Here is a 26,573-nt window from a genome sequence, read left to right on the forward strand (position 1 = left end):
GAACCTTGATATGCTTCTTAAAGAGCCACTCCTTGGTTATCCTGGCTGTGTGCTTCGGGTCATTGTCATGTTGGAAGACCCAGCCTCGACCCATCTTCAATGCTCTAACTGAGGGAAGGAGGTTGTTCCCCAAAATCTCGCAATACATGGCCCCGGTCATCCTCTCCTTAATACAGTGCAGTCGCCCTGTCCCATGTGCAGAAAAACACCCCCAAAGCATGATGCTACCACCCCCATGCTTCACAGGGATGGTGTTCTTGGGATGATACTCATCATTCTTCTTCCTCCAAACACGTTTAGTGGAATTATGACCAAAAAGTTCTATTTTGGTTTCATCTGACCACATGACTTTCTCCCATGACTCCTCTGGATCATCCAAATGGTCATTGGCAAACTTAAGACGGGCCTTGACATGTGCTGGTTTAAGCAGGGGAACCTTCCGTGCCATGCATGATTTCAAACCATGACGTCTTAGTGTATTACCAACAGAAACCTTGGAAACGGTGGTCCCAGCTCTTTTCAGGTCATTGACCAGCTCCTCCCATGTAGTTCTGGGCTGATTTCTCACCTTTCTTAGGATCATTGAGACCCCACGAGGTGAGATCTTGCATGGAGCCCCAGTCCGAGGGAGATTGACAGTCATGTTTAGCTTCTTCCATTTTCTAATGATTGCTCCAACAGTGGACCTTTTTTCACCAAGCTGCTTGGCAATTTCCCCGTAGCCCTTTCCAGCCTTGTGGAGGTGTACAATTTTGTCTCTAGTGTCTTTGGACAGCTCTTTGGTCTTGGCCATGTTAGTAGTTGGATTCTTACTGATTGTATGGGGTGGACAGGTGTCTTTATGCAGCTAACGACCTCAAACAGGTGCATCTAATTTAGGATAATAAATGGAGTGGAGGTGGACATTTTAAAGGCAGACTAACAGGTCTTTGAGGGTCAGAATTCTAGCTGATAGACAGGTGTTCAAATACTTATTTGCAGCTGTATCATACAAATAAAGAGTTAAAAAATCATATATTGTGATTTCTGGATTTTTTTTTTAGATTATGTCTCTCACAGTGGACATGCACCTATGATGACAATTTCAGACCCCTCCATGATTATCAAGTGGGAGAACTTGCAAAATAGCAGGGTGTTCAAATACTTATTTTCCTCACTGTATATATATATATAAATTTTTTTTTTTTATATATTAGAGAGAGACACCCACACTATATAGATCAGACAGTAGAGCCTAATCACAGTTTTACACCTTTATTATAAAAAAAACCCATACAAAACAAATAAACAGACATAAGCTTATGACATCTAACATCATGACCATCTTCACCATCAGTGTCTCTGAACAGATCCAGGCTTTGTCACCCAATGACAACAGATCCCTGACACACACACTTACAAAAAATAAAAAAATGCCATGAGAGATGAAAAGAATAGACAAAATAAACTCAATCTGGTCATATCTTTTCTAAGCACAGAGCCTGAGGAGGTTAATGCTGTATCCTGATTGGCTGGGAAAGGTCTTTCAAACAGGTGAGGAAAAGCAGATTAGGGACTGGATGGAGAGAGTGTTTTCCATTACAGTGCAATAGAGACAGGAAAAACTAAAGTGAGAAAAGAGGGATAAACAGAAAAAGGTAAAAGAAGGGCAAAACAGAGAGAAAGAGATATGCACCAGTGTGTTAATCACATTTTTGTATATACCCTTTGAACACCACAAACCAAACTCAGATTCAACTCATGATCTCTTCAATTTATGCTTTGTATTCATGATCCTGAAAATACACCAATGAAAAACACTCTAACATGGATTAAATGAGCACTCGATCATTTTCTTGTTGTCTCCCTTGTCCAAAACATAACAGTCTTTTCAGTTTTCCATGATAATGGTACAGAAGAAAAAAAGATGAGAAAATAACCATTCTGATGCTCCTCGGATAGCTTGAGGGCACCGGCTTCAATTTACATGATATTTGAACCAGAGTCCAGGATTCAGACATCACCTCATTTCAACCAATCAGCTGCCACGTATACTTGACATAAAATGTGCAAACATCATCAATACTAATATTATCCTTACTGCAAGATAAAAATGAATCAAAGTGTATCATACAAGAGTGGAAAAATATAAATATATTCTGTAAAAACAGTCTGAAGTGTTTTTGTGTATTTGAACAGGAGAAGTGCATTTTCTCCTACGCTTCACATAATCCTCCTCGTGTCTGTACTTTAATGGACGAGGAGTAGCACACGTGATCTGGAAGTAGTTAATGCATCTCAGAGGTTGCACCTGCACTAAATCATATGACAAAAATGTATTATATTATTGAACAGAGGTAAATGCATTACCTGATTTAATAGTAAAGTCAAGTCAGCTGAATTATATGGTAAACGTAAGTGTTCTCAATGACCCCCCTGTGTAAAAAAAAACAAAAACAAAAAAAAAGTATGAAAAGAACGCAAGATGGAGAAAGTGAGGAGAGCAGCACCATCTTTATGACTGGAAAAAGGAAACCAAAAGAACCATGATGGGAATCAAAGTCATTCAGGACTCAGGAGGGAGGAAGAAAGAAAGGAAGAAAGGAAGGACCACTCCGGACTAGAATAAGGCAGAGGTGGCGAATTAGTTGATGGCAAGGTAGTTTCCGTGAACACCAGAGAAGAAAAAGCACCACAGTCCAGGAAGAGTCATGAACATCAAGTCTCGGAGACAACAATAGTAAAAAAAAAAAAAAAAAAGGTCACAAAAAGACAGTACTAAAAACAAAATCCCTGCAGTGTCGCTGTAGTGAGGATCATAAAATGTCAATGTGTCCAGCCCATAAGATGGCTAACCCTCGCACGTTCAGTCATGCGACGGACCCTTCCAGAACGTGACATTCCTAGATTCAGAGGGTCTGTCGTCAGCCCCTCCTCTTCAGAGTCATCGTTGTATAGAACAGTCCTTCGTCCCTGGTTACGAGTGTTAACCCGCCCTGACTTTGGAGTCCTTTGATTTGACTTCTGACTTCCAGTTTTTGTTGATGAAATGAGGTCTTCATCCTCAGACTCCTCCTCTTCCTCATCCAGCTCCTCTTCTTCCTCCTCAGGTTCCTCCTCTTCATCTGGTTCTTCCTCTTCCTCAGGCTCCTCTTCTTCTTTTTCGTCCGCCCGCCGCGCTCGTTTCTCAGGTTCTGTTGTCTGCTCTTCTCCTTTGCGCTTTCGTTTTGCGTTATCGACAGAGGCTGCTGGCTCTTTTCCTTTCTGTTTTTGTTGCGGGGCTTTGCTGTAGTCATGATCGCCGCCGTCTGCAAAGCCGCCCACCTCAGTCCCGCTGTCGTCGCTCTCGGACGAAGACGACGAGGTTTTGGAGGAGGACGATGCGGATGTTGAGGAGGACGACGAGCTGGTACTCTCACATTCAGAGACCTCTCCCTCTTCTGTTAACGCTGCTCCTCTCCTACGTGAACTTCGACCTCCATTTGGCAGGCAGTCATTGCCACCTAGGACACAAAATCAGTCAATATCAGGAGGTAAAAAATTCTTTGCAATATGCATTATACACTCTTAAGGCCTATTTATACTTCTGCGTCGAACTGCCGCCGTAGCTACGTCGTAGGCTGTGTGTAGCGCGCGTACCCTACGGCGTAACCTGACGTGCACCTCTCCAAAAATGTAACAACGCGTCAATTCTACACGGACGCCAGCGCTGTGATTGGTCTGCCAGAACCCCTCCCTCGGGGTTTCACATGCTCCCTAGGTGCGCGTCAACGCGGACAACAACACAGAAGTATAAATTAAAACCAACACGTTGCCTACGGCGTATAGGCTCCGGCGTAGGTCCGACGCAGAAGTATAATGAGGCCTTTATGCTCACCAACGCTGCATTTGATCCAAAATACGGTAAAAACAATGATGTTTTGTTTTCTATTCTAATTTGTTTTAAAATTATCTATTCATTATGAAAAGCTGAATTTTCAGCATCATTATCGTTTTCAGCATCACATGACCCTTCAGAAATCATTCTAATATGCTGAAACAGCTGCATTTTTTCAGGATTCTTTGATGTGAGAACAGCACATTTTTTAAATGGAAATTTTTGTAACAAAGTATCGACCCCAAACTTTTGAGCTGTGTTTGTTTGTGTACCTGAGGTTTTGCTTGGTGTACCTCGGCTGCGTGTAACTCGGTCGGCTCCTGCATGCTCTGATGAAAAGGACGACGAAGATGAGGAGGAAGAGGATGAAGATGAAGAGGAAGGCTGACTGTCTTCATCAGCTTGTGCAACACTCAAATCTGGTGAAAGAAGCAAACACTTTGAGTCTCCCATGAATATATATATAAAACTTTTTTTTTTTTTTTATCTTCACCACAGAAAATGATGGGAAATGTAGTGTTGCTTTCACAAACCCGTCACCTCAAAAACTGGTTAAAAATAGCATTTAATCAAGCTTTATCCCTGTTCTTCATCAACAGTTCACGAAATGCAAACAAACTAAATTCACTATTATTATGATCATTAACATTTCTATTCTACCATTATTGTTGATTTGAGACGACCCCAATTTGGAAAGTCAGGGATCAAAGAAAACCCAAGTTCCCACTGGTAATTACAACATCTCTAAGACTCTTACACACCTTGAGAGGATTTCCTTGAGCGGGACTTTGGAGTCGTCAGGGAGGTTTTCTTTACAGATTTCTGTTTTCCTTTGGGGCTGCCGAAAACACAAAAGTTTAAAACGGAACAACAAAAAAGAAAAAGAACAATCTGTGTGGACTCAGTACCATGATTTGACATTGAGTGTACATGTTTTACCTGTTGGGATGGGAACCCTGCAATCTCTTGCTGCAACTGAGTCTCTGTTGACTCCTACGCTGATTCTGAACAGCAGATTTGTAGTCTGAGATTATGGGAATGATTTGATTCTCAAAGAACGCCGACAGACTCAGAGTCATACTGTAGATCTAAATAAAAAGCAATATCAGAGTCATACAGTGCATCAACTGTCAAAAGGCCTAAAACATACTTTATGCATGAATGCAATATACTGTTTTAGTTAATATATAAAAGGTATCTTTAATAGCACAACAATATTAGAAAAAAAATGTATATCAACCATATACACTACTCTGATACCAATCTATACTTTACAATCTTTACTACTAAGATTGATACCAATCTTTCATTTGAAAGTCACGTGTCTAGTATCTGTAAAACCACATTTTTCCATCTTAAAAATATATCTAAATTACGCCATAGGCTCTCATTGACAAATGCGGAACAATTAGTTCATGACCTCAAGGCTAGATTATTGTAATGCTCTACTGGGTGGTTGCCCTGCATGCTTAATAAACAAACTACAGCTAGTTCAAAACGCAGCAGCTCGAGTTCTTACCAGAACCAGGAAGTATGACCATATTAGCCCGGTTCTGTCAACACTGCATTGGCTGCCTATTAAACAATCACATAAATTTTAAAATATTGCTGATTACTTACAAAGCACTAAATGGTTTAGCTCCACAGTACTTGAGAGAGCTCTTAACACATTATAGTCCTTCACGTCTATTGCAATCTCAAAATTCCAGCCAGTTAATAATACCTAGAATATCAAAATCGACTGCTGGCGGTAGATCCTTTCCCTATTTAGCACCAAAACTTTGGAACAGTCTTCCTAACATTGTCCGGGAATCAGACACACTCTGTCAGTTCAAAGCTAGACTAAAGACACATCTCTTTGACCTAGTATTCACATAATACATTATAGACTTCTATAATTCAATGTTAGACTGCATAGTGTAGGTCAGCCGGAACCGGGAACACTTCCCATAAATCCTGATGTACTCGTTACATCATAAGAAGAATGGCAGCTACTCTAATTTTAGTGTCTTTGTTTATCCCTAGGTTTTCCCGCAGCCTGCCGGATCCAGATCTCACGAAGGACCTTCGCCTGGACCCGATGACAACGCAGTGCTGAAGTGTCAACTAGTCTCTCCCTATGGAGGATCCCTTTACCACTCTACAGATAAAACGTTGTCGGGAAAATTCGTTTCGCGTACCTACCCCGAAGTGACAAAATAAAATAAAATTCTGTATAAAAATGTATAAGGAAATACCAGTACTTTGTTTAGGCTTGGTTTGTAGGGAATTACAAACCTGCGCACATATATTCAAACGCACATAACTATAGAACCAATTCTTAATGCGCATGTGAATGCCATCAGCGTTTATCACAGGTTCGCGTTTAAAGTCTGTGTAGAGAGAATGGTGTCGTCTTAGCGGCCCCTAATTTAATAACAAATGATCGTTGCGATGGAAGCGAATCAATCAAAACTAACTTTAGCTGGAAAATAACTTTATTAAAGAACCGCTATAAAGCCAAAACAATCTCTGTTACCTTAAATTATACGTTTATCTCTGTAAAGCTGCTTTGAAACAATCTACATTGTTAAAAGCGCTATATAAATGAAGATGGACTTGACTCTTCAAAATTTGGGGTCGTTAATAGTATAGAAGTGGTTTTTATGTTTCTGAAATAAGTCTCTTATGCTCACCAAGGCTGCATATATGCGATTAAAATAAAACAGTTATAATGTGAAATATTATCAAAGCAATTATTTTCGTAATCGTTTAAATATATTTAAAAATGTAATTTCTTCCTGTGATGGCAAAGCTGAATTTTCAGCATCATTACGCCAGTCTCACATAATCATTCAGAAATGATTCTGATATGCTGCTCAAGTAACATTTCATATTATTATCAAAGTTGGAAACAGTACTGCTTGATATTTTTCTGGAAACATTTTTTCAGAATTCTTTAAATGAAAAAAAGTTTTTTTTAACAATAGGCTGTGACCAAACATTTGACCGGTAGTGTACATGTAGTAAGAAAATAAATACATCTCATTATTTCATTCACTGTAAAGTAATGTAAAAGTAATGTTTATAAAACTGATAGTTTCAGGCATTGATTCTGATTGGTTGAGCCACGTTTGAAGCCATTGTAAAATACTCCACAACCATACACCTGTGACCTCATTAGATCAGTATTACGGCACCACTGCGCCTAAATATAAAAATAAATATTTTTATGGACTAATTTTATATTTGACTATTTTATAAAAAGCAATAAGCCCCATGAAGCTGTGGTTTACAGTGAATTTAAAACAGCTAAACAACGTCCTAACAACGCGTATTGCTTGATTATAAGAGTGATGAGTGTGATTGCGGGAGAGTTGGGAAAAAAGGGTGCTGGTCTTACTCTAGACTTCTTGTTGGGCGTGTAGGCCTTTGAATTACTGAAGATAAGCCGCACATCTTTGGCAAACTCTATGGGATTCTCGTAGTTCCCACCCATCAGGGTCTCAGAGACTGTGCCCAAATCCATAGGAGTGTCAATAATATCACGGTAATCCTGATACAGAGGGAAAAAGATTAGATCTGAAAGATTTCCAACATGGCATACAAGAAGTGACAGACATCACATTAAAGGGATAAGACGAAAAGTAAAGGAAGGAAAGAAAGGAATGATAGAACGTAGAGGGAAGAATGAGCTACCGGGTAGATGAAGAGGTCAACAGGCTGGCGGAACGGTTCTGAATCTGGGCTTGCCATCATTCTCCTCACAAGATCTTTGCATTGTCTGTGCCATGCGTTTATATCTAGGACCACGCCACGCTTCTGAGGCACATTACTGGACCTCTGTAAATGGTGGGAGGGGTTAAAGAAAACACACCTGGGACTATAACACTTTCATAATAAGTAGATTACAAAGCTTAACTGAACATGCATGTGCTTGAATTGTCTCACCCTTTGACCAGTGGAGGTGCCGGGAGTGTCCGAGTCCACATCCACAGTCTCCTAGAAAACAAACAAAGACGCTGAAGAGTTCATCATCTTCACACTAAAATATATACACCAGGCCGCAGCTTTCCCAAAACTTAGGGACACTGGTCCTGGGTCAGTAGACATACTTATTGTTGAGCACTGTACACACATAATTCACACACACAGACTCCCAAGCTCACCTCTTCCTCGTCTGCACTGCTGAATTCGGTCTTCATCTTATTGTGCAGATCCAAAATATCTGTACAACTTTGATCCCTACAGACACATGTACAAAAAAAATAAATGAAAAAGCTCAGCAGGTGAACCAGGGGGATCGTAATGTAAAAATGTGTAAGTGATCGTGTTTTCTCTGACCTGATGAAACGCAGCAGGACGTCGCTGACCGTTTTCGCTGCTGTGACAATGGGGCTCTGTGGTTCGTTAAATGTTCGAGCATTGTGTTCGATGTAACGCACTTCCCACATAAGTGCTGAGATTCGCCTATACATACAAACAGAGGTATCAGAACTCCAGCAGTTGTCTGTGTGTGTACATGGAAGAACGGGGCACTCATTTTTGTCTGATAATGTTATCAGTGAGGTAAAGGACTGAGTATACCTGTAGAAACGGTTCACTAATCTTGTTCTGATGGTGCTGAGGTCGGTGAGATAGGCCACAACAGTGCAGTACAGCGGATATTCCCTCAAATCTACAGGGCAGGAGAACGCCTTTGCCACATCTGTAAAACACACAAGAATAAAATTAAAGCAAGGAACATGCTATATTATGAATAGATATTTTAAGTCACAATAACGTTTCACAAAATGACTGTTTTACTGAATTTTAATCAGTTTTTAAATTAATACTGAAAGTAGCTTTGGGTGGTTTGTGTGCACTTGTAATACCGAGCGTTAGCAGCTGATCTATGGCCTCGATTACTCTCTCGCACTCCTCATCTCGTGTGTGCAGCCCCCACTCTCCCTCCCGTGGGCTGTACAGTAGGGACTGAAGCTCGTCCTCTGTGACCGGGACACTGTCCCCAGTATCCTCTGGGACTTGAGCTGTGGACAGTTAATCACACCATTAGACATGCCAGAATGTGATGCTGATTTACTGTCAGAGCTCATGGGTGAAGTAAAGTGTGTCAGTACCTTCTTCAGGTATGGGCTCTATATCCCACGGACTCATCTTCTCTCTCTCTCCATTATCCCACCTGCAAAATAACACACCAATTATTGATACTTACAGCAATAATCAACAAAAGGTTTAACTTCATACTCTGGTAAAGCAGGTATCAAACCCATGTACCTGACAATGTAGCACTGAAACAGGCTGTCTGGATATTCAGACTGAAATGGCTCCTGACACTCCACAGAACCAAACCACCAGGCATCATCAATGATGCTCCTGAAACGGTGACCTGCACACACATACACAAAGCTGTTATTTGCAACTTACATGTTAATTTATGATCATCATAAAATTAGAATTTTGTCTTTACCACAAGAGCATTAATAGAATGATAACCTATGCTATGCAGTCACTAAGGCATTCTGCGTGTTTTATAGCATGATGCTATGTAGTTAATAGCATGTTCTGGGTGGTCGTTTACTGGCTTAAATGAAAAAAGCCAACCCACAAGTCTCTATGATATTCTTGTATGGCTCAGGTTAAAGGTCTGCAATTTGTATAAAGTCGGGATAAATAAATGGACTGTGGGCTGCTGCAAAATATAATAATCTAATAATAACAGCACGCATAAGTCTGAAGCATAGTGTGTGTGGAAATTGGAAAACATAGCGAAGTGCAAATTGTAAGCTCAATCACGAAAAGTAATAGCGCACCTCTCTTCAACAAACCACATGATTTGAGGCATCATTTATAGCCTCAGTGCAAACAAACTGAAGTTCAATACTTTGGGTAGAGGTTTGTTCATATCCAAATCCTAAGCTTGAGCACTAGCTTTAGCGACTCTTGCATGCACCACAATTTAAAACACAAACACACCAGGTTGCCAGTTTCGTGCTTTGGCCTCATTATAAATCTGTTGTAGCACCAGAAAGTCAATGACATCAGGCATATCATGATACCTAAAGAGAGAGATAGAGACAGCCATCATTTACAATCTCATATTCATGAAGAATCTTATCCTAACATCCATATTACATTTATTAATCAGTATTTTAGTATTTTTTGTTTTAAATATAACAAAAAAATATATATACAAATCTAACAAAATGTGCCGGTGTGTGTTTTTGCAAATATAAGCATGCATACTTCAAGCTGAAGGATTCGTTGGTCATTTTCCCTGAGGTGGGGTCCAGGAAGGCCAGTTTGAGGCAGCACAGAGTTGGCGGCCCGACTTCATATTTAATACCCACTACTTTTACAGACTCCTGATCCTAAGAGAACAAACAAACAACATACATGTTCCTGTTGGTCTGCCTGCAGAATGGGTCAACCACGTGTGATGCAGACCAGATTATGCCTAATAACAAGTGAGAATGATCATGAGACAGGAAATGAACTTCTTACCCTGAGATCCAAGCGGTTCCAGGGCTGTTTCTGAGGATTCATGCTGTAGGTTTTGGCACGACACACGGCTCGGACATATGCTTGATGACCCTGACGGAAATATATCAACTACAGAGAGACAGAGAGAGAAATGACTGCAAAAAGATGCATGCATACTGCAAATCCTTGTACTTATTTCTGGTAATTTAGTGAGTATGTCTATATTTAAAGGAACTCACCTCATCTCCCATTTGAGGTACGAAAGGTGATCGTCTTGGAATTGTTTCCATGATCCAAGAGGGGGGCAACCATTCCTCTAATTCTCCAGCAGGCACAGGCTAAACACAGACACACATTATTATAATAGAAAAAATATGGATGAATGAATGATGAATGGATGGATGAATGAGTGATGAATGGATGCTCACCCGCTGTTTAGTCTGTTTCTGTTTCTTTTTCTTTTCAGTCCGTCTACTCGTTCTCTCAGCCTCCCCTTCTCCCTGCCCTGTCCCTTCCTCATCCTCAGAGCTACTGCTCCCGGCGACAGGGGCCGGCCTTCTGGTTGTTCGTTTGGGGGGCTGGAGGTTGATTCCCGCATCTGCCGTCCAATCAGAATACTCACTGGAAGAGTCACTGTAAAACAGATTCAAACAGGAAAGAGCAAAATCAAAAGATGCAAACCATGATAAAACAGCTAATTGTCCTTAACTTCACTGACTTTTAAGTTAAACACTAAATCAACTCATTCTGAAAGACTACTAAAAACAAACAAAAAATGTATTAATAGACAACAGTACTACTTTTATAGTAATTTTACCTAATGAATGTTCAATTTGAGAATTGCTAAAAATGATATTCAGTGTTACAAATTTTTGTGTGTTTTTAAGAAATAGCTTAAGTTAAAGGGTTAGTCCAATCAAAAAGTAAAATTCAAACCCTAAGACTTTTGTTTATCTTCGAAACACACACAAAAAAAATAAAAATAATATGTATATATATACACACACATAATCTGAGCGATCTAATCTATATAAATTAGCCAAAATTTTCTGAAGAGACTCGATGATGATGAACAGATTTAATTGAGGCTTTGATCCACATATAAACTGATAGGGACGGAAATCGCTCAGATTTTATAAAAAATATCTCCAATTGTGTTTCGAAGATGAACGAAAGTTACGGGTTTGTAACGACGTGAGGGTGAGTAACTGATGACAGAATTTTCAGGTGAAGTTACCCTTAAAAAAATAAAATAAATAATGATACCAATAAATAAAATCTCTAATATCTGCCAATATATTGTGAATCCCTAAATAAGATGCATGTTGTTAGACTTTATTTAATTCCATATGAAGTTAAAAACTAAAAATGAAAAAATGTAAACCTAAGCCAGTTCTAGACCAACTTCACAAGGCTTCATTTGCATTATTGATATTGTTTTATGTTGTGAAATATATGTGACTAATTGGAGACTGAACCTGGAGCTACTGTCATTCTCCCACTGAGCTTCACCATCAGATGACCCATCACTGTTCTCATTCTGGTCCTCTTCCTGCTAGGTGCACACATACAAAAATGTTGCATATTTAATAAAGCATTTCAAAACTAGCGCAAAATAAACGTATGTCTTGATGGCCTATAAAAGATGAGCAGAGTTTGAGGCCAAACACAAACTGCTGTCTTACCTCTGCTTCACTGTCGGACTCTCTCTCACTTTCCTCGTTACGGGTGTACGAGAGCACGCTTGAGCTGCGTCTCCTATCTCGAGTCGAGCGGGTCTGATATGTGTGTCTCCTCTGCTGAGCCTTGCGCTGAGGCCTTCGTAACATGCGGACGCTGTTACCCACCGGCTCACTCTACAGATAGATGGGGAGAAAGTGAGGTTTTTACTCTGGACTGGCACAGTAAAAAGTGACTATGTTTGTTTGTTTTTATTGCCATACCAGTATCTACGGCTAATTTCATGGCAAGATCAATTTATCTTTAAAAAGAAACAACAGTAACAAACAGTCTTTGTTTGTGTGCATGTTTATTAAACTCACTCCTGTTGTGAGTGCAGATTTTCTCTTCTTGTCAATGTTGTAGAAAAACCTTTCCACCTCTCCTTTAGCAAACCTATTGTCCTCCATCACTCTAAACAAACACAAACACATCACGTCAGGGTTTGAGCTCACAAAGTCATTCACAAGAAACCTACATGGACAGTTTAGTGTCCATATGTGATTTCTAGACCTGGAAAAGTCATGTATATTGTTCAAATCTTATAACTCCATATACATTTTTCAAATCAATTGTATTGTGTAGAATAAGTTTTTTACTTGTTTAATTTTTTTAAATCCTCATCTTTTATCTTAGATTGCAGACAAAGGGGTCAATTGTTTATAGTAGCTGCTAGTTTTAGCTTTTTTGCTTCGTTGACTAATGGTTTGCTCTTACGTAACCTGAGAAAAATTACGCAAAGATATGTAATCCGCAAAAGTGAGGAAGAAACGGAGTTGCACAGCCAGCACAAAACTAATCCAATTCAGTATGTTGCGTTCTTTATTCAATCTATTTTTCTCTTAGTTTTACCTGCGTTTACACCTTAAATAATAAATTCTGAATGTAACATTATATTCTACATACTGTATACATACAATATTGCACTACTAGTTGAATTTAGTTTGACCACACTATTCACATCTCAGATTTGAAAACTGTTTAATTGTCATATTCGTACCTGAACATGCCAGACTGGACTTCATTAACCACTACGCGCCGGCTCCACGCCAACAGGTCTCTCTCAGTGGCCATCTGACTGCGGGGGGCATTGATGTGCATCTGCCGTACACCCTCAACTTGTCCGCTACGTCGCAGCCCGACGTTAGGGGGTGATAGAGGACCACCTGCCACTTCAGCACCTACTGATCCAACAGCTTTAAGTGTCACAACCTCTCTAAACTAACAGCTTTCGCATAAGTGACCTTTAAAGGGATAGTTCACCCAAAAATGAAAATTCTATCATTGTTTACTCACCCTCAAGTTGTTCCAAACCTGTATGAGTTTCTTTGTTCTGCTGAACACAAAGGAAGATATTTGGAAGAATGTTTGTAACCAAACAGATCTCGGTCCCCATTGACTACCATAGTATATTTTTTTCCTACTATGGAAGTCAATGGGGACCGAGATCTGTTGATTACAAACATTCTTCCAAATATCTTCCTTTGTGTTCAGCAGAACAAAGAAACTCATACAGGTTTGGAACAACTTGAGGGTGAGTAAATGATGACAGAATTTTCATTTTTGGGTGAACTATCCCTTTAAGCCAACAGGTGCCGGTCTTAAAATGCAAAATACATTTTAATATTAAAAAAAGTTCCAAATCATATAGTATAGTAATTACATTCTGTGCAGTTTTCCCTCTTCAATGTGTAATAATTTTACCATAAGAAAATTCTCCAGCAAACCAATGAGAATGCTGTAAAACATTTCGAAGGGTTAACTGTGGCTTGTTCTCACCTGCAGGATTTCCGTCTTGCTGGTGCTGGAGCTGCCTAATCAGGTCATCCAATGGGCTTTCTTCCTGAGAATCCTCTGCGGTCTGCTGGCCAATCACCTGCTCAACCACTTCGCCATCACCTAAAAACATTAAAAGACTCTCAACAAGCTAATTTAGACTAAACGCTAGACCAGTCCTCGAATAAAAGGACTACACATGACATGACAGTAAGAACAGGGAGGTTTCAATTTAAAATGAACCCTAATGAGGTACTCTTCTTAATAGCTTTCAATAGGAAATAAATTTGAGCCAAAGGCCCTGTTTACACCTGGTATTAAGTCGTTATAATTAAGTCGTAAGTTAAATTGCGTTTTCGTCGATCTGATCACAAGCAGATGACGCTAAATACAGGTGTAAACGGGGTCTAAAACATTTTGAGCTTGTCCACTTTCGACAACTTCCAGAGGTAGTCGAAAACGCATTCGACCGGATCGCTTTCGTACTGTAGATGCGCTAATGTGGTCGAATGCGTTTGAACAGCCACAAAAAGACCGCCTACTGACCCAATGTTTAAACATTACGGGAAGCACACTAGCCAGATGGGATTTAAACTTTGTCGGCTGAAGATCCAAGTTTGGTTTGAAGATAAAATACCAAGCACAACGTTCTCTCACTATTCCTGATTTCTAACAGGTCTTGCGGCTGTCAGAGTAGAAACGAAAGCTGCTACTCTCCGTATGTTTTCCATCGTCTCGTCGTTTCGTGATCATATGTAAATTGTGTGAGCTCATTTTGTCCATTAAACTGAAAGTTATGAAACCTATACATTTACCCACCCATAGACCCTCCCCTCAAGACAGAAGTGGTTGAAAGTGGACAAAAGAGACGAATTAAAACACCAGGGGTAAACGGGTATGTGTCTCCCTCGTCTACTTGTGATCCGATTGAACAAAACGCATCTTAATACCATGTGTAAACAGGGCCACACAAGTGGTGTGTGACTGCTTAAAAGGACAAAATGACAAGCAATTTTGTAGCTACAGCTATGGTTAGTAAAAACAAAACAAAAAAACACAGCATTTTGTGTCGAATAGTACATGCCATCATTTTTATTTAATTAAACATTTATTTGGATTTTTTTTTTTTATAAAATAAGGCAGTGGTATTTTTTTATCAAGAATCATGACATGTCAATAGTATAGGCAACTGAAATTCCATTACCATGGAGCAAAGCAGGATGTTTTCTTACATCTTACTTGAGAAATGATTTATTAACTTGGCTATAATTAGTTGTGCAAATCTATGACTAATATCATTTTAAAAAGACAATTAAAACATAATTACTAATTATTACTATGGCTTTACAATTTATTAATCGTGAAGCGAAGCTTTGTGTCATTTGTTATTAGCCATGTAAACCTGATAAATTTACCATTAGCCATGTAGCCGAGCTGTGGCACAAGCTGTTCCTCTTTGCAGTTTTCTCTTCCCGGCACCAGGCGCTGGCAACGAGGTGGGTGGGGGTTCCCGTCAACGTCCACCAGGAAAGGCGGAGGCATAAGATGGGGTGCCTGCTGCGTCTGCTCATCTAGAACAAAGTTATTGGAGTCCCGGATCAATGGCCGGAAATCCGTATGAAAGAACATTTGGTCTAGAATCTGAAAGCAGAGAGAAGCATTGGAATGTGAACAAGAGTGGATTTGATCAACTGCACAAAAGGCAAAGAATACCACAAATCTGACACACACAAACACACACCTTTTCATAAGGCTGACTGCACCCAAAGCCGAAGATGAGAAGATGACCATGAGAGTCTGTGCAGGCAAAGTGCTGCCCATCCATTGAAAATTTACAATCAAAAACAGCACCATGTCCCTGGCCCTCAATCTAAAAGAAAAAAAGAGACAGAAAATAATTCAATGACTGTGATAAGCAGTACTTTTATCAAAATCTAGACACCACAGTAATCTAGGGTCAGTAATATTATTTAAAGTTTTTCGAAAGAAGTCTTGTTCACCAAGGCTGCATTTTATTTGATAAAGGTAAAAACAGTAATGATGTGAAATATTATTACAATTTAAACTAACTGGTTTCTATTTCAATACATTTTATTATTTAAAAAATATGTATATATTTATAATAAGAGGTCATTTATACCTGTAATATTTACAGGTCCATCTATTTTTTTAATCAGCTTAAATTGAAACTGCAGATCTGTCATGTCATCTCACCATATTGAAAAAGTTTCTGATCTTCTGGCCTTTGCTGAGGTCCCAAATGTAGATGTTACCGTCATGACCAGCCGATAACAATATCCGTGAGTCAAAGGGGTGAGCTTCCAAAACAAACACTTCATCATCATGACCCTATGGACAGATAAACATTGCCTATATAATCCGAACAGTCACAGAAAGTTCCTCCAATGAATTACAAAACAAGGACCGAAAGGAACAGACTGAATTCTGCCTCTCACACACACATACCGACAGCACATGTAGTAATTGGCCATTTGCTGAGCTCCAGACTTTGAGGAGGCAGTTTGAAACAGCTGTGATGATGGAACGATCGCAACGGTCCCACGCAACCATGGTCACCACCAACTTTGTCGATTTATCGTCGCCTGATATCACAGCACTCCTGTGAACACAATACATATGTCCACATAGACGTAAAAAATCCAATTCAAGGACCAACTACATTTTTTTTCTTCTCCAAAAGAACAATATTTAATGTTAACAATTAGATTCAGTCCAAACTGTGCTTGAGAACACACACTGACCCTGGTAATCTGGTGGTCATGTCCAGCACAGTACTCTTCCATTCTTGCTGTTGGTAATGCCAAATCCGAGCCGTACCATCCCGACTACCACTCACGAACCTGAGACTGGAGATACAGAGGCAGCCAACACACAAACACACTTAAAAACACCCCAAAATCAATAAAGATTATTGTACATCCCAATGAACAAGCACAAATGGAACCATAACATATCAAAAACTCACCTGTCGGTGTTATTGCAGAACTGAATAGCAACAACTTTATCCTGTAAAACAAAAACATGCATTAAAATTAATTAAACTTTTAAATCAGCACATTTCTAACATTTTCCATTCTATATTATTTTTTACAAGTTCTGTTTTTTTCTGTCTATTATTCTCCTTTCTATCACTATCTCTCTTGCTTTCTTGTCTGTCCACTGGCCACTTACCGTGTGGGAGTCCAGGTCAGAAAACTTCACAGGCGTCTCTGTGCCGAGGTAGTAAACTCTGATCATGTGATCTGTGCCTCCAGTGGCCAGAAACATTCCACCTGGGGTCAAAGGACACAATGTCAGAATTATAATCTGACTCTGATCATGAGAAGATAATAAAGAGACATGAAAAAAAGTTCAATTGAATCAGATCATTGAGTGTTTGGAAGTTGGAGTGTAAGTGTGGGTTAACACACCAGAGCTGAAGGAGCTGCAGGATATCTGAACTCCGGGACGAGAACGTTCCATGAACTTCACAGGCTTTTCACTGCAAACACAAACACACAGCTTATTGCAAAGTTACTCTGAATAATAAAAATGAATCACAGGCTTCAGACAAAATGTGTCATTTAAAACGTACAAATGACACTTACACAAACTTCATGCTGAGTGAGTTCCACTGCCAGAAACACACCATGCCATCAGCTCCAGTGGTGGCCAGATACCGAGAGGAACCTAATGCTGATGGAGAAAACTGCAGAGACAGACAGAAAAATATCCTTTAAGCACCAAAAACATCTGAATTAATGCTACCTACTAAAGCAATCACCATTCCGGGAAGGGAGGGAGGGTTACTGTAAAATAAAGAATACCCAAAGTGCCCCTATTATGCTATTTAAAGGGATACTCCACTTTTTTTTACAACTCCCCCAGAGTTAAACAGTTGAGTTTTACCGTTTTCGAATCCATTCAGCCGATCTCCGGGTCTGGGGGTCCCACTTTCCCACTCTCATTCGTGCGTAATAATCAAGAAACTTTGCTGCCGTACCATGGGTGAAGCAGGCGTAATGATATGACACAGCACCTGATAATAGTCCCCAGCTCAGTAGCCTATTATCAGGCGGCATGCGCTGCGTTATATCATTACGCCTGCTTCACCCATGGTACGGCAGCAAAGTTTCTTGATTATTACGCAGGAATGAGAGTATAGTTCCTAGCCATATCAGCCTAGAAAATCGCAACTTTTCATTTTCCGTCGGTCTTAGTACACGATGTAACTACAGAAGAGTCAAGTTTTAAATAGGAAAAATATCGAAACTCTTTGTTCATTTTTTTGAGAGAGATGCTAATGGTCTTGTCCGGTTCAATTCATTATGCTAAGCTATGCTAAAAGTGGGACCCCCAGACCCGGAGATCGGCTGAATGGATTCGAAAACGGTAAAACTCAACTGTTTAACTCTGGGGGAGTTGTAAAATGAGCCTATTTCCAAAAAAAGTGGAGTATCCCTTTAAAGGATCCTATCCTAATTATGTTTTTTAGGTCTCCTACAATAGGTTTACATTCATCCAAGGTCAAAAAACACTTAATTTTTTAAAATATACATTGCACACCACCTCACTTCTCAAAGAGTCTGATAATGGTTTGTTCGAAGATGGTCTCTCTAAAGTTTAAACCCCTCCTTTCTGAGAGCCTTCTCTACTCTTGATTGGAAAGATGGACAGTACAACTGTAAAATTTATATTTATATTTTTAGATGTCTTAATTTTTAAACATTAAGCCATCATACTTTTATTTTGACGAAAAAGCTGCAGAGAGCCCTTAAAGTTTCTCTTTTGCTGACAACAGATGGTTTTTAACCACTTCTCATTACAAGTACTGGTTGATGCATGTTGCGCTCCTAAATGCATGTTATAAGCAACCTACACTCACAGAATCCTGTTCATGTGGAAAAGCATTTACTGTGAAGCGAGCAGATCTCAAACACTGAAAACTGAGCTGCCAAGTTTATTAGATATTAAGATTAGGAATCAAGCTAGAAAAAAGAAAAGGTGTGATGTTTGTGTGGAGGTAGGCAGCACATTCCACCAGAGAGAAGCAGAGATGGTGAAGGTTTTGAGACTTTGTGCCTCTATAAAGAAAACTTGTGTTCACACACCTGTATGGAGGTGATGGACGCTGTGTGCCCCTGCAATACAGCCACAGGTGCACAGGTACGCAGGCACCACACGCGGACGATCTTGTCACAACTGGCTGAAGCGAGGAGCGAGTTCTCGAAATTCACTGTCATATCTGAAATCTCTGCCGCGTGTCCACGCAAAGTGGCTAGCAGACGGCCATCATCTGTTGCCCAGATCTTCACTAGACAGTCGTCAGAACCCTGACAGAAACACATGTGCATAAACCTTGATTACAAGCGCACACACAGAACATATTACAAAACTACTGACACCAGTGTTTCTTGCATTAGTATTTAGCAGAAAACTGAGCAATACGATGTAAAAAATGCATGTGCATGGCTTGTAATTGTCTCTGCATGTTAAACTAGGACAGGAGTCAACAATATTACACAATTCACTTTTTATGTCTCAGGCCCAGTTACTGCCCATTTGATGCCCTATCCTAAACTTCTGAGTGTTACACACATCCTCTTTACCGTGAAAATGCGCCGTCCAGTGCGATCAAATGCCACACAGTACACTGATGAGAGATGGCCCAGGATCCTCCGATGCATCTTCATGTGCTGGTAGGTGCAGGAGGGGAAAGCGTGGCCAAATCGAGCCACTCCTGTTTTTTGGCGAGCACCCATGATTGACACTGAGCAGAGAGATTTAGACTGTTACAATCAACGGAACAACTGAAGCTGGTCTACACCGATGGACATTATTCTATCACTAAATAACATGCTAAATAAGTGAAATTCATTCAACAACAGATCATCAACAGAACAACAACACTGAAGTCGCAATGAAATGATTCTTAAATAAGAAATAAGTTTAGGACAGGGACTTGGTTCTATCCATTGGTCGTTGCTTGGATTTTGAGATGCGAGTTATGACACTTTGAATAAACAAAGTAAAAAAAAAAAAAAAAAAAAAAAAAAGTAATACCTACTTTAATCAGCTATCATGAAGCACTATTTTCAATTCGACACTTTGTGCACAAACCCAGTTAGTCATTCCTAAAAATTCCTACACTATTTAGTTAGCAGGACTTACCTATATTTGGTGGTTTGGCACAGTCTATAGGTGGTTCTGGGGGCCGTCCCCTGTGCAGGGCGACTACGGCAGAACCACTCCATACTGTATGAGAAGAACCTTTGAGAGAGAACAAAAGATTGAATTGTTTTAGATGGAGAAAATGAACGTAAGGGAAAGTGTTAATGTGTTTGTGTGCTATTCTCAAGTCTTTATAGTACAGAATAACTGAGAAAGGTTCTCATTGTTCACTCTATGTAGTGATCTTGAGTACATCTCACTTTTTGCTGTCCGTAGCAAAGACTGTCGTCCGGTGCCCAGTAAACTGTGTACTCCAGGAACACTGGGAGGAATGTGTTTATCTATCAGTGGGCCAATCTGCTCACACACACGCAACAGGTAATCCGCAGGTATGTGCTGATTTAACAACACCTGAAACATACAGAGGTAATTGATACATAAGGTGCTTTGAAAGACACAGCAAATCTTATTTGCATTAGGATTAAAAATTGCATAGGAATAACAATACGAGTCATACTATATTATAGTATTAAAGAATATATTGTATTTTATTATAATTTAAGATTATATTATAGTAATAAACTAGCGTGAATTTTGATTTATTTGACCAACATTTCCCATATCATTCCCGAAAGACCACCCTTTCCCCTCCACAAGCTTCAGCCAATCAGACGCCTTCTCCACCCATCTTTTTCGTCTCCTAAGTAGCAACTGAGGTTTGATTGGCTGCCGCCTTTGGTTGACGCAGCAACCCACCAATCCGCTCTCGATATATCTGCGCTGCAGTAACGCCCCCGGCCGGCACGTACAAAGCCTTTCATTTCAAAACAAATACTTTAAATTGAAATTCCTAAAATCAAAACTTTCCCGCACTATAATATAGACTCGTGTATATTATAAAAATCAAATCCTCGCCGCTAGCACCACGTTCTCACATCAGTGCTTGTATGCACTGTAATATAAGTAAGCCAAGAACCTGTGAGAGTTTAGTACTGTACTTCACGTGCGTGTATGTGTGCGATAGTTTATTTAATCTCACCCAGTCTTCAAAGCTTCGCTTAAACAGCTTTCCATCCCAACTCCAGCGCTTCGGAATGATCTGCACACAACACACAGCGGGGGGAAAACACATCACATGCGGGATTTAGACACGCAGCCGCGCTGGGATGAGGAGGAGATGCTGATGTTGGGATATTTGAGAGAAATAACGAGTTAGAGTGGGAGAAGAGGCATGAAACTCACCTCATATTCGTGCATCTCCTGCAGCAGCATCTACAAAAACACACAGAGTTACACACACACCGTAACACACAATCATTGCTACACAACGACACTCACAAGCCATTTTCCGTCTCACCTGAGCGGATTTCTGACATGGTCCTGACTGCAGGAATCTGGCGATCAGGTAATAAAGTTCTGCAGAGAGAAACACAACAACAGCAATCATTAGCTTTAGCTTAGCCTAGCTTAGCCTCACAGGCTAATGCTAAAACAATGCTTAAAGTCTTTCTAGCGATAAAGACGCAGAAAAAACGCCAGAGAGGTGCCCACCGGCTTCAATCTGCGAGCACGGTTCCGCCGCCATGGCCCGGTCCGGGCGGTGAATGGAGGGTGGTGAGGCTCTGCTTGCTAAGAGCGGCCTGTGCTGTATTTGCTCTCAGCGTTTCGGCCTGCAGCCGCCGCTCGCGCTGCTTTGTTTGAGCGCCCCCGCGCGGCGGCCACACGCCAGTGTCAGTGCAGTACCGCGCTCCTCCGCCAGGGGCGCTCTGAGAGCGCACAGGTGAGCTCACCATTTCCACGGGCGGACATTTTGCATGGTGTGCTGGTCCCTGTTGGGTGATTTGTTGAAACCAAAACATAGATGTATTGCAGTAAAAGGGCGCATTCCTTGTTTAACATCATATTGAGGATCACAGGTCTAGCGTGTGTGGGTTAAACATAAGATCTGTTGAACATTTCCATACTCTGAACATCTGAACATTTCCATACTACAATCAATGTGCCATATACATGGTGTTATGTAAGGAATGGGTTATAAATATTACGTAATACAATTATGTAATGTGCATTTATCGAATAAGTGTTAAAATACATCCATCATACATTTTAGTTCTTTAACAAAATGTAAACCCTGTTGGATATATGTAGAAATAATTCACCCTGTTTTTATTTTTTTTAGTTTGTTCTTTATTGCATGTTTCACTTCATTATGTAATGTCCATGATACCTCTGATTTATTACAATAAAGTTATTAAAATGTTAATACGCAAATGATTTTGTCTTATGAAGAGCAGAGCAGATTATGTTTAGGCTGTTAGTGTGTTGCCTCTCAGATGACTCAAACTTAAGAGGTCATGGATGCTTGCATTCATTCATCAACTAGAAACACACAGCAAGGGGTGGAATCATAGCTTTCAAAGCTATCTAAAATGCATTTATGTGCAGTTTTAATGTCTAAGGGACACTCAATTTTCTAACACTAAATAAAAAAATAAGCTTTTTTCTAAAGCCACAAAATGTTTACATGGTGACTGTTGTTTTCACTGATTCCTTTTTGCTCCCTATCCAGTTTGTCTCAGAATCTTTTTATTAAAGATGATAAACAAAATATACATTTATAATGGCATTCATATGTGCAAATAAGTAAATGAAACAATGCACACCAATAAAATTGGGGAGGGGAAAAAGTACAAATAAACAAAGTCTTTTCAAAAAGTCCCTTAAAGTCCCTTATAATCCCAGCAAATCTGCAGGCCTTTTACTCTTTCAGTGATGGAAAACAGTTGCAAACCAATCTTTAAATCCAGAGAAATAAGATTTTCTCTTCATTTTTGGAACCTCTTATATTTGTTCGGGATGACAGTTTTAGTGTATTAATGATTCCTAAGACCGTCTCAGCTTGAGAAAATACTCATCCATTAGCACTGTTTTTTTTTCAATGTATGCAATGACTTTAAGAGTAAAAACCTGTTATGGCTCAACTAGTTTTCATATTTGCATTTACAGTGTTTGTCTCAGCTGTTGTGATTAGGATCATTTGTTAAGATTTAAATGCAACGTGAACCAGTGGTGAAATCCGCTATTACAGTTAGATTATTGCATCATTATTGCACTGTTATAAACACTTGATAACTGATTATAGAACAGCATATGCAGAGAAACTCTGTATTTAATACATAGTGACCAAATCAGTGAAAAAGACCACAGCAGACATTATGAGGAAAACTCCAATGATGGATTTTATTGAGTGAGACCGAGAGAATTATAGGGGACACTAAGTACTTTTTCACAGATGAATTTTCAGTGTTAAAAAAACTCCAAAAAACGCTTTAATTTTTTTTTCTTTGAATCCTGTAATTTCAAAAAAGTCCTCTATAATAACAGAAGGGTTTTTTCTGGCCTCCTAACAAAGCCCAGTTACCTGTTTCAACAAATTGCAAAGGTGGTATGATTCTTAAAAACGCCAGGAGTCACCATCTAATGCTGAACCTGGAATGTAAGCAGTCTTTAGTTGTTTTCTTTCTTTTCTTCTACATTTGTTGAACTCATTCCTCTTTCTTAAAGACAATCCATTACATTTAAAAGAAAAATAAAACAAACCCCGTACAGAAACGTTACAGACTCCAGAGCAACATCACAAGCACTAACGGACATACAGACTGAGAGCCTCCTCCCACCTCCCACTCCAAAACCAAGCTACAGACCATCCGCTTAAAAAAAAAGGAAAAAAAAAAAAAAAAAGGAAAGAATTAAAATCAGAAAATCAACTAAACGAAAGAAAGATGCCGCCTTTTCCCACATCTCTCGTGTTGTAAACACCTGATACAGCCGCGGCCGAACACAAGACTTGTTTAGTCAGCTTTGTTTTTTGTGCTAAAAACCTGAACCAGTATTTACAAATTCGCTGATAAAAATATTCTTCTGGTGGTGATGGGCAGAGAGGAGGTTGTTGAGAGAGCTGGAGAGGGAGAGAAAACTGGGAAAGAGAGGAAGATAAAAGAAAGGAAAGGGGGAAAGAGAAAGAATGGACGGATGGATGGACAGGCGTGGTGCTACTCTGTCTTCGGGTCCTCCTTCTCGGGCTCTCCCTCCTCTTCTGGAGTTTTCTCAACCTGTGTAATAAAAGGGACAAACCCATGAGAATCAAGCAGGAATGCCTTTGCACCAATCAGAATCATTCTTTACAAATAGAGGAGGTGACATTTGGAAAGTTCACTTTAGTTTAGGCTATCAATGTCTTCATTTTAGGGAATTAATTCAACTATGTTACTTAGTACTTTTAAAATGTTATTAGGAAGAATTAAAAAGCTTTTTCTTTCAAGGGACTAGCCAAGTAAAGGTTGTTTAATAGTGACAGTAATAAAGTGTATGTATGATTTGAGGTAAACCGATGTGTGTGTGTGTGTATATATTATATTATTGTTATTTATTTTTTTACCTCGTTGGTCTTAGTCTCGCCATTTTCTGATTGATTCTCCTCCTTGGATTCCTCAGCCTTTGCCTTTGCTTTTTTCTCTTCCTTTTTATCGTTCACTTCCTTCTCCTTCTGTCAGAGAGGAAAAGACAGGGCAAAAGAATGACTATAGAGCAATCCATATGAGACCAACCGAATCATGGAAACAAGTGACACAGAGTATCAGTAAAAGTGTGTTCACTAAAAGTGTAATTACTAAAAGTACCTTGGGAGTTTTTTTCGGTTTGGGTTCAGGTTTTGGAGGGTTTGGTTTCTGAAGGGAAAAGAAAATATATGATTAATTCACAAACTTACTGTTTGATAAGAAAAATGCATACCTAAACAATGAACAATAGAATAGTTCAAATAGAGCACAGTATGGTCTTTGTTGTTCTGCCCTATCCTGAATTTTACAGATCATCTTAACGGAAAAGTCTGGCAAGACAGTGCTAATAATTTCCGAAACTATGTTTAAAGTTCCTGAAGACATTTGAGGACTTCTTAAAAATAAAAGAATGATATAATGGTAACATTAAAAATCTCTTTAAAAAGAAAACAACTTACCGCCGATAATCTAGCAGACCTTCTCTGAGGCTACAAAAGGGAGAAAGAAAAAAAAATCTATTTATTTGAGGGCAGGTAAGAGAGAACAGATACTTACTGTAACGCCTATTTAAAAAATCTTGTTCTTTCTCTCCACTTCACCTTCTTTGTGTACCAAGCAAGCTTATACTTCAAACTCAGCACAGTTTAAAGTACTACATAAAGGCTATTATTGGCTCTTATGACAAACTGTTTGTGGTGTTTCTCGTTTGTAATTCGATTCAGTAATTGTAATTCAAGAAGTGCCAGCTAAATAAATAAGTGTAAATGTAGATATAGAGTAAGTAATGCATTTGTAATGGTTGTGATTACTTAAAATTTGCAACCCAAAATTGCTTAAGATATTCTTAGAATATTCTTTCAGTACCTCCTCCTTGACTTCTCCATCAGTTCCCTGCAAAAGAACAAAACAAATATCATAAGTTAGAACATGATCTATAATTTTATTAACATAAATGGCGGGAAAACCAAAAAGGCAACTTGTAGAAACATTGGGATCTGCTGTTCTGCATGTTTGTAAATGTGAGCAACATGCTGGGGTGGCTGAAAAACGTGTGGTAAGCTCTATTAAAGTTCTAATAACTTTTATCAGAGAGGCTTTGCGAATAAGTTTATGTATAAGTCAGCGGACGGCAGTGCAAAATGGTGAGCCGATTTTTTATTTATTATTTTGCACGAAGGCATTTCACTTCACAGGCTTCACACATTTGAATAAGGAGGAGGGGCGCGATTATCCCGCCTCAACGCTGACACCTGGCGGCAAGCAGGCGTTATGACACTCCTCTTCCATGGCGAACAAAGAAAATGCGTTAAAATTGTTTAAAAACGCGAGCGCCTTTTCGCAAAATTGCCACCATTCAGAAAATTAGAGTTATCCAGCTATTTTTTAATCCCCATTTTACAGCGCCTGGGCCACGATTGCGCTTATAATCGTCGGTTTTCACGTCGCGCTGTGTTGGAGATGGAGAGAGAGAGAGGGCAGCATGGCTGCGGTTCCACGGGCATGAGATCAAGTCGAGCTTCAGCACAGCTCTGCTCCACTAAAACCCTCCTGCTGAACGCACCACCGTCGACTAAAACACCGCGGTCCGGCAGAAAAAATCGCAAAATTAACAACGATTTTTTATCTGCCCACTGATTCTAAAGAAGTCGCCTGGATTTTTATTAAAAAAACATTGTCTCGAGGGCTTCCTAATTTCACGACTGATTAGTAAGGGCAAAAGTGTAGCCGTGCGCCGCGCTCGGCTTTTCTACATACCTTTCTCTTGGGCATGTTGAGTTTGGGATATTTTTCTTCTTTTATGCAAAACTAACAGGTTATCTTTTGTGATTCGTAGTTCACAGTTCAGGAGACTGTCGTCCGCTATGCACTAATTCTGTAGTAAACACAGGGCTACATTAGAGAGCCAGTGGTTGAATGGGAGGGTGGGGGCGGGGCCATGTTTTGACTGATGTTCCGCTTGTCCAATCAGCGGACGTCTGGGTCCGGCACAGAAGAGGCAGATTCTTACCTCCGCTGTGCTTTTACGCGCG

General features: G+C 39.8%; 2 protein-coding genes across 6 annotated transcripts; both read right to left on the reverse strand.

Annotated features, from left to right (window-relative positions):
• Nucleotides 1-1,238: 1,238 nt before the first annotated feature.
• On the reverse strand, nt 1,239-21,706 carry brwd3 (bromodomain and WD repeat domain containing 3). 5 transcript variants are annotated; one of them, XM_084414785.1, is made up of 40 exons: nt 21,536-21,706; nt 21,342-21,400; nt 21,227-21,256; nt 21,024-21,083; nt 20,245-20,395; nt 19,985-20,083; nt 19,423-19,583; nt 18,925-19,146; nt 17,422-17,522; nt 17,245-17,315; nt 17,006-17,106; nt 16,800-16,840; nt 16,576-16,680; nt 16,280-16,433; nt 16,028-16,162; nt 15,555-15,683; nt 15,229-15,454; nt 13,817-13,936; nt 13,038-13,221; nt 12,361-12,451; nt 12,004-12,174; nt 11,797-11,873; nt 10,747-10,951; nt 10,558-10,656; nt 10,340-10,447; nt 10,082-10,206; nt 9,812-9,894; nt 9,113-9,224; nt 8,956-9,017; nt 8,710-8,865; nt 8,423-8,543; nt 8,180-8,305; nt 8,005-8,080; nt 7,787-7,837; nt 7,535-7,678; nt 7,239-7,391; nt 4,796-4,944; nt 4,618-4,694; nt 4,129-4,275; nt 1,239-3,482 (listed from the first exon to the last, which is right to left on the reverse strand). In XM_084414785.1, exons 1-40 carry the CDS (start codon nt 21,567-21,569, stop codon nt 2,806-2,808), a joined length of 5,193 nt encoding a protein of 1,730 aa, XP_084270911.1. In that variant the 5' UTR covers nt 21,570-21,706; the 3' UTR covers nt 1,239-2,805. The 5 variants fall into 5 exon arrangements, with proteins under 5 accessions (XP_084270911.1, XP_084270915.1, XP_084270912.1 ...); XM_084414789.1 differs by having other exon boundaries at nt 11,797-11,870; nt 13,038-13,218; nt 21,536-21,688; XM_084414786.1 differs by having other exon boundaries at nt 13,038-13,218; nt 21,536-21,688.
• A 1,491-nt stretch (nt 21,707-23,197) lies between these two features.
• On the reverse strand, nt 23,198-26,490 carry hmgn7 (high mobility group nucleosomal binding domain 7). Its single transcript, XM_084414820.1, has 6 exons — nt 26,299-26,490; nt 25,408-25,434; nt 25,002-25,031; nt 24,664-24,711; nt 24,423-24,530; nt 23,198-24,096 (listed from the first exon to the last, which is right to left on the reverse strand). The coding sequence occupies exons 1-6, from the start codon at nt 26,311-26,313 to the stop codon at nt 24,037-24,039; spliced, it is 288 nt and encodes a 95-aa protein (XP_084270946.1). The 5' UTR covers nt 26,314-26,490; the 3' UTR covers nt 23,198-24,036.
• Nucleotides 26,491-26,573: the final 83 nt, after the last annotated feature.

Source organism: Rutilus rutilus, assembly GCF_951802725.1.
Source record: "Rutilus rutilus genome assembly, chromosome: 7".
NCBI classification, from domain to species: Eukaryota; Metazoa; Chordata; class Actinopteri; order Cypriniformes; family Leuciscidae; genus Rutilus; species Rutilus rutilus.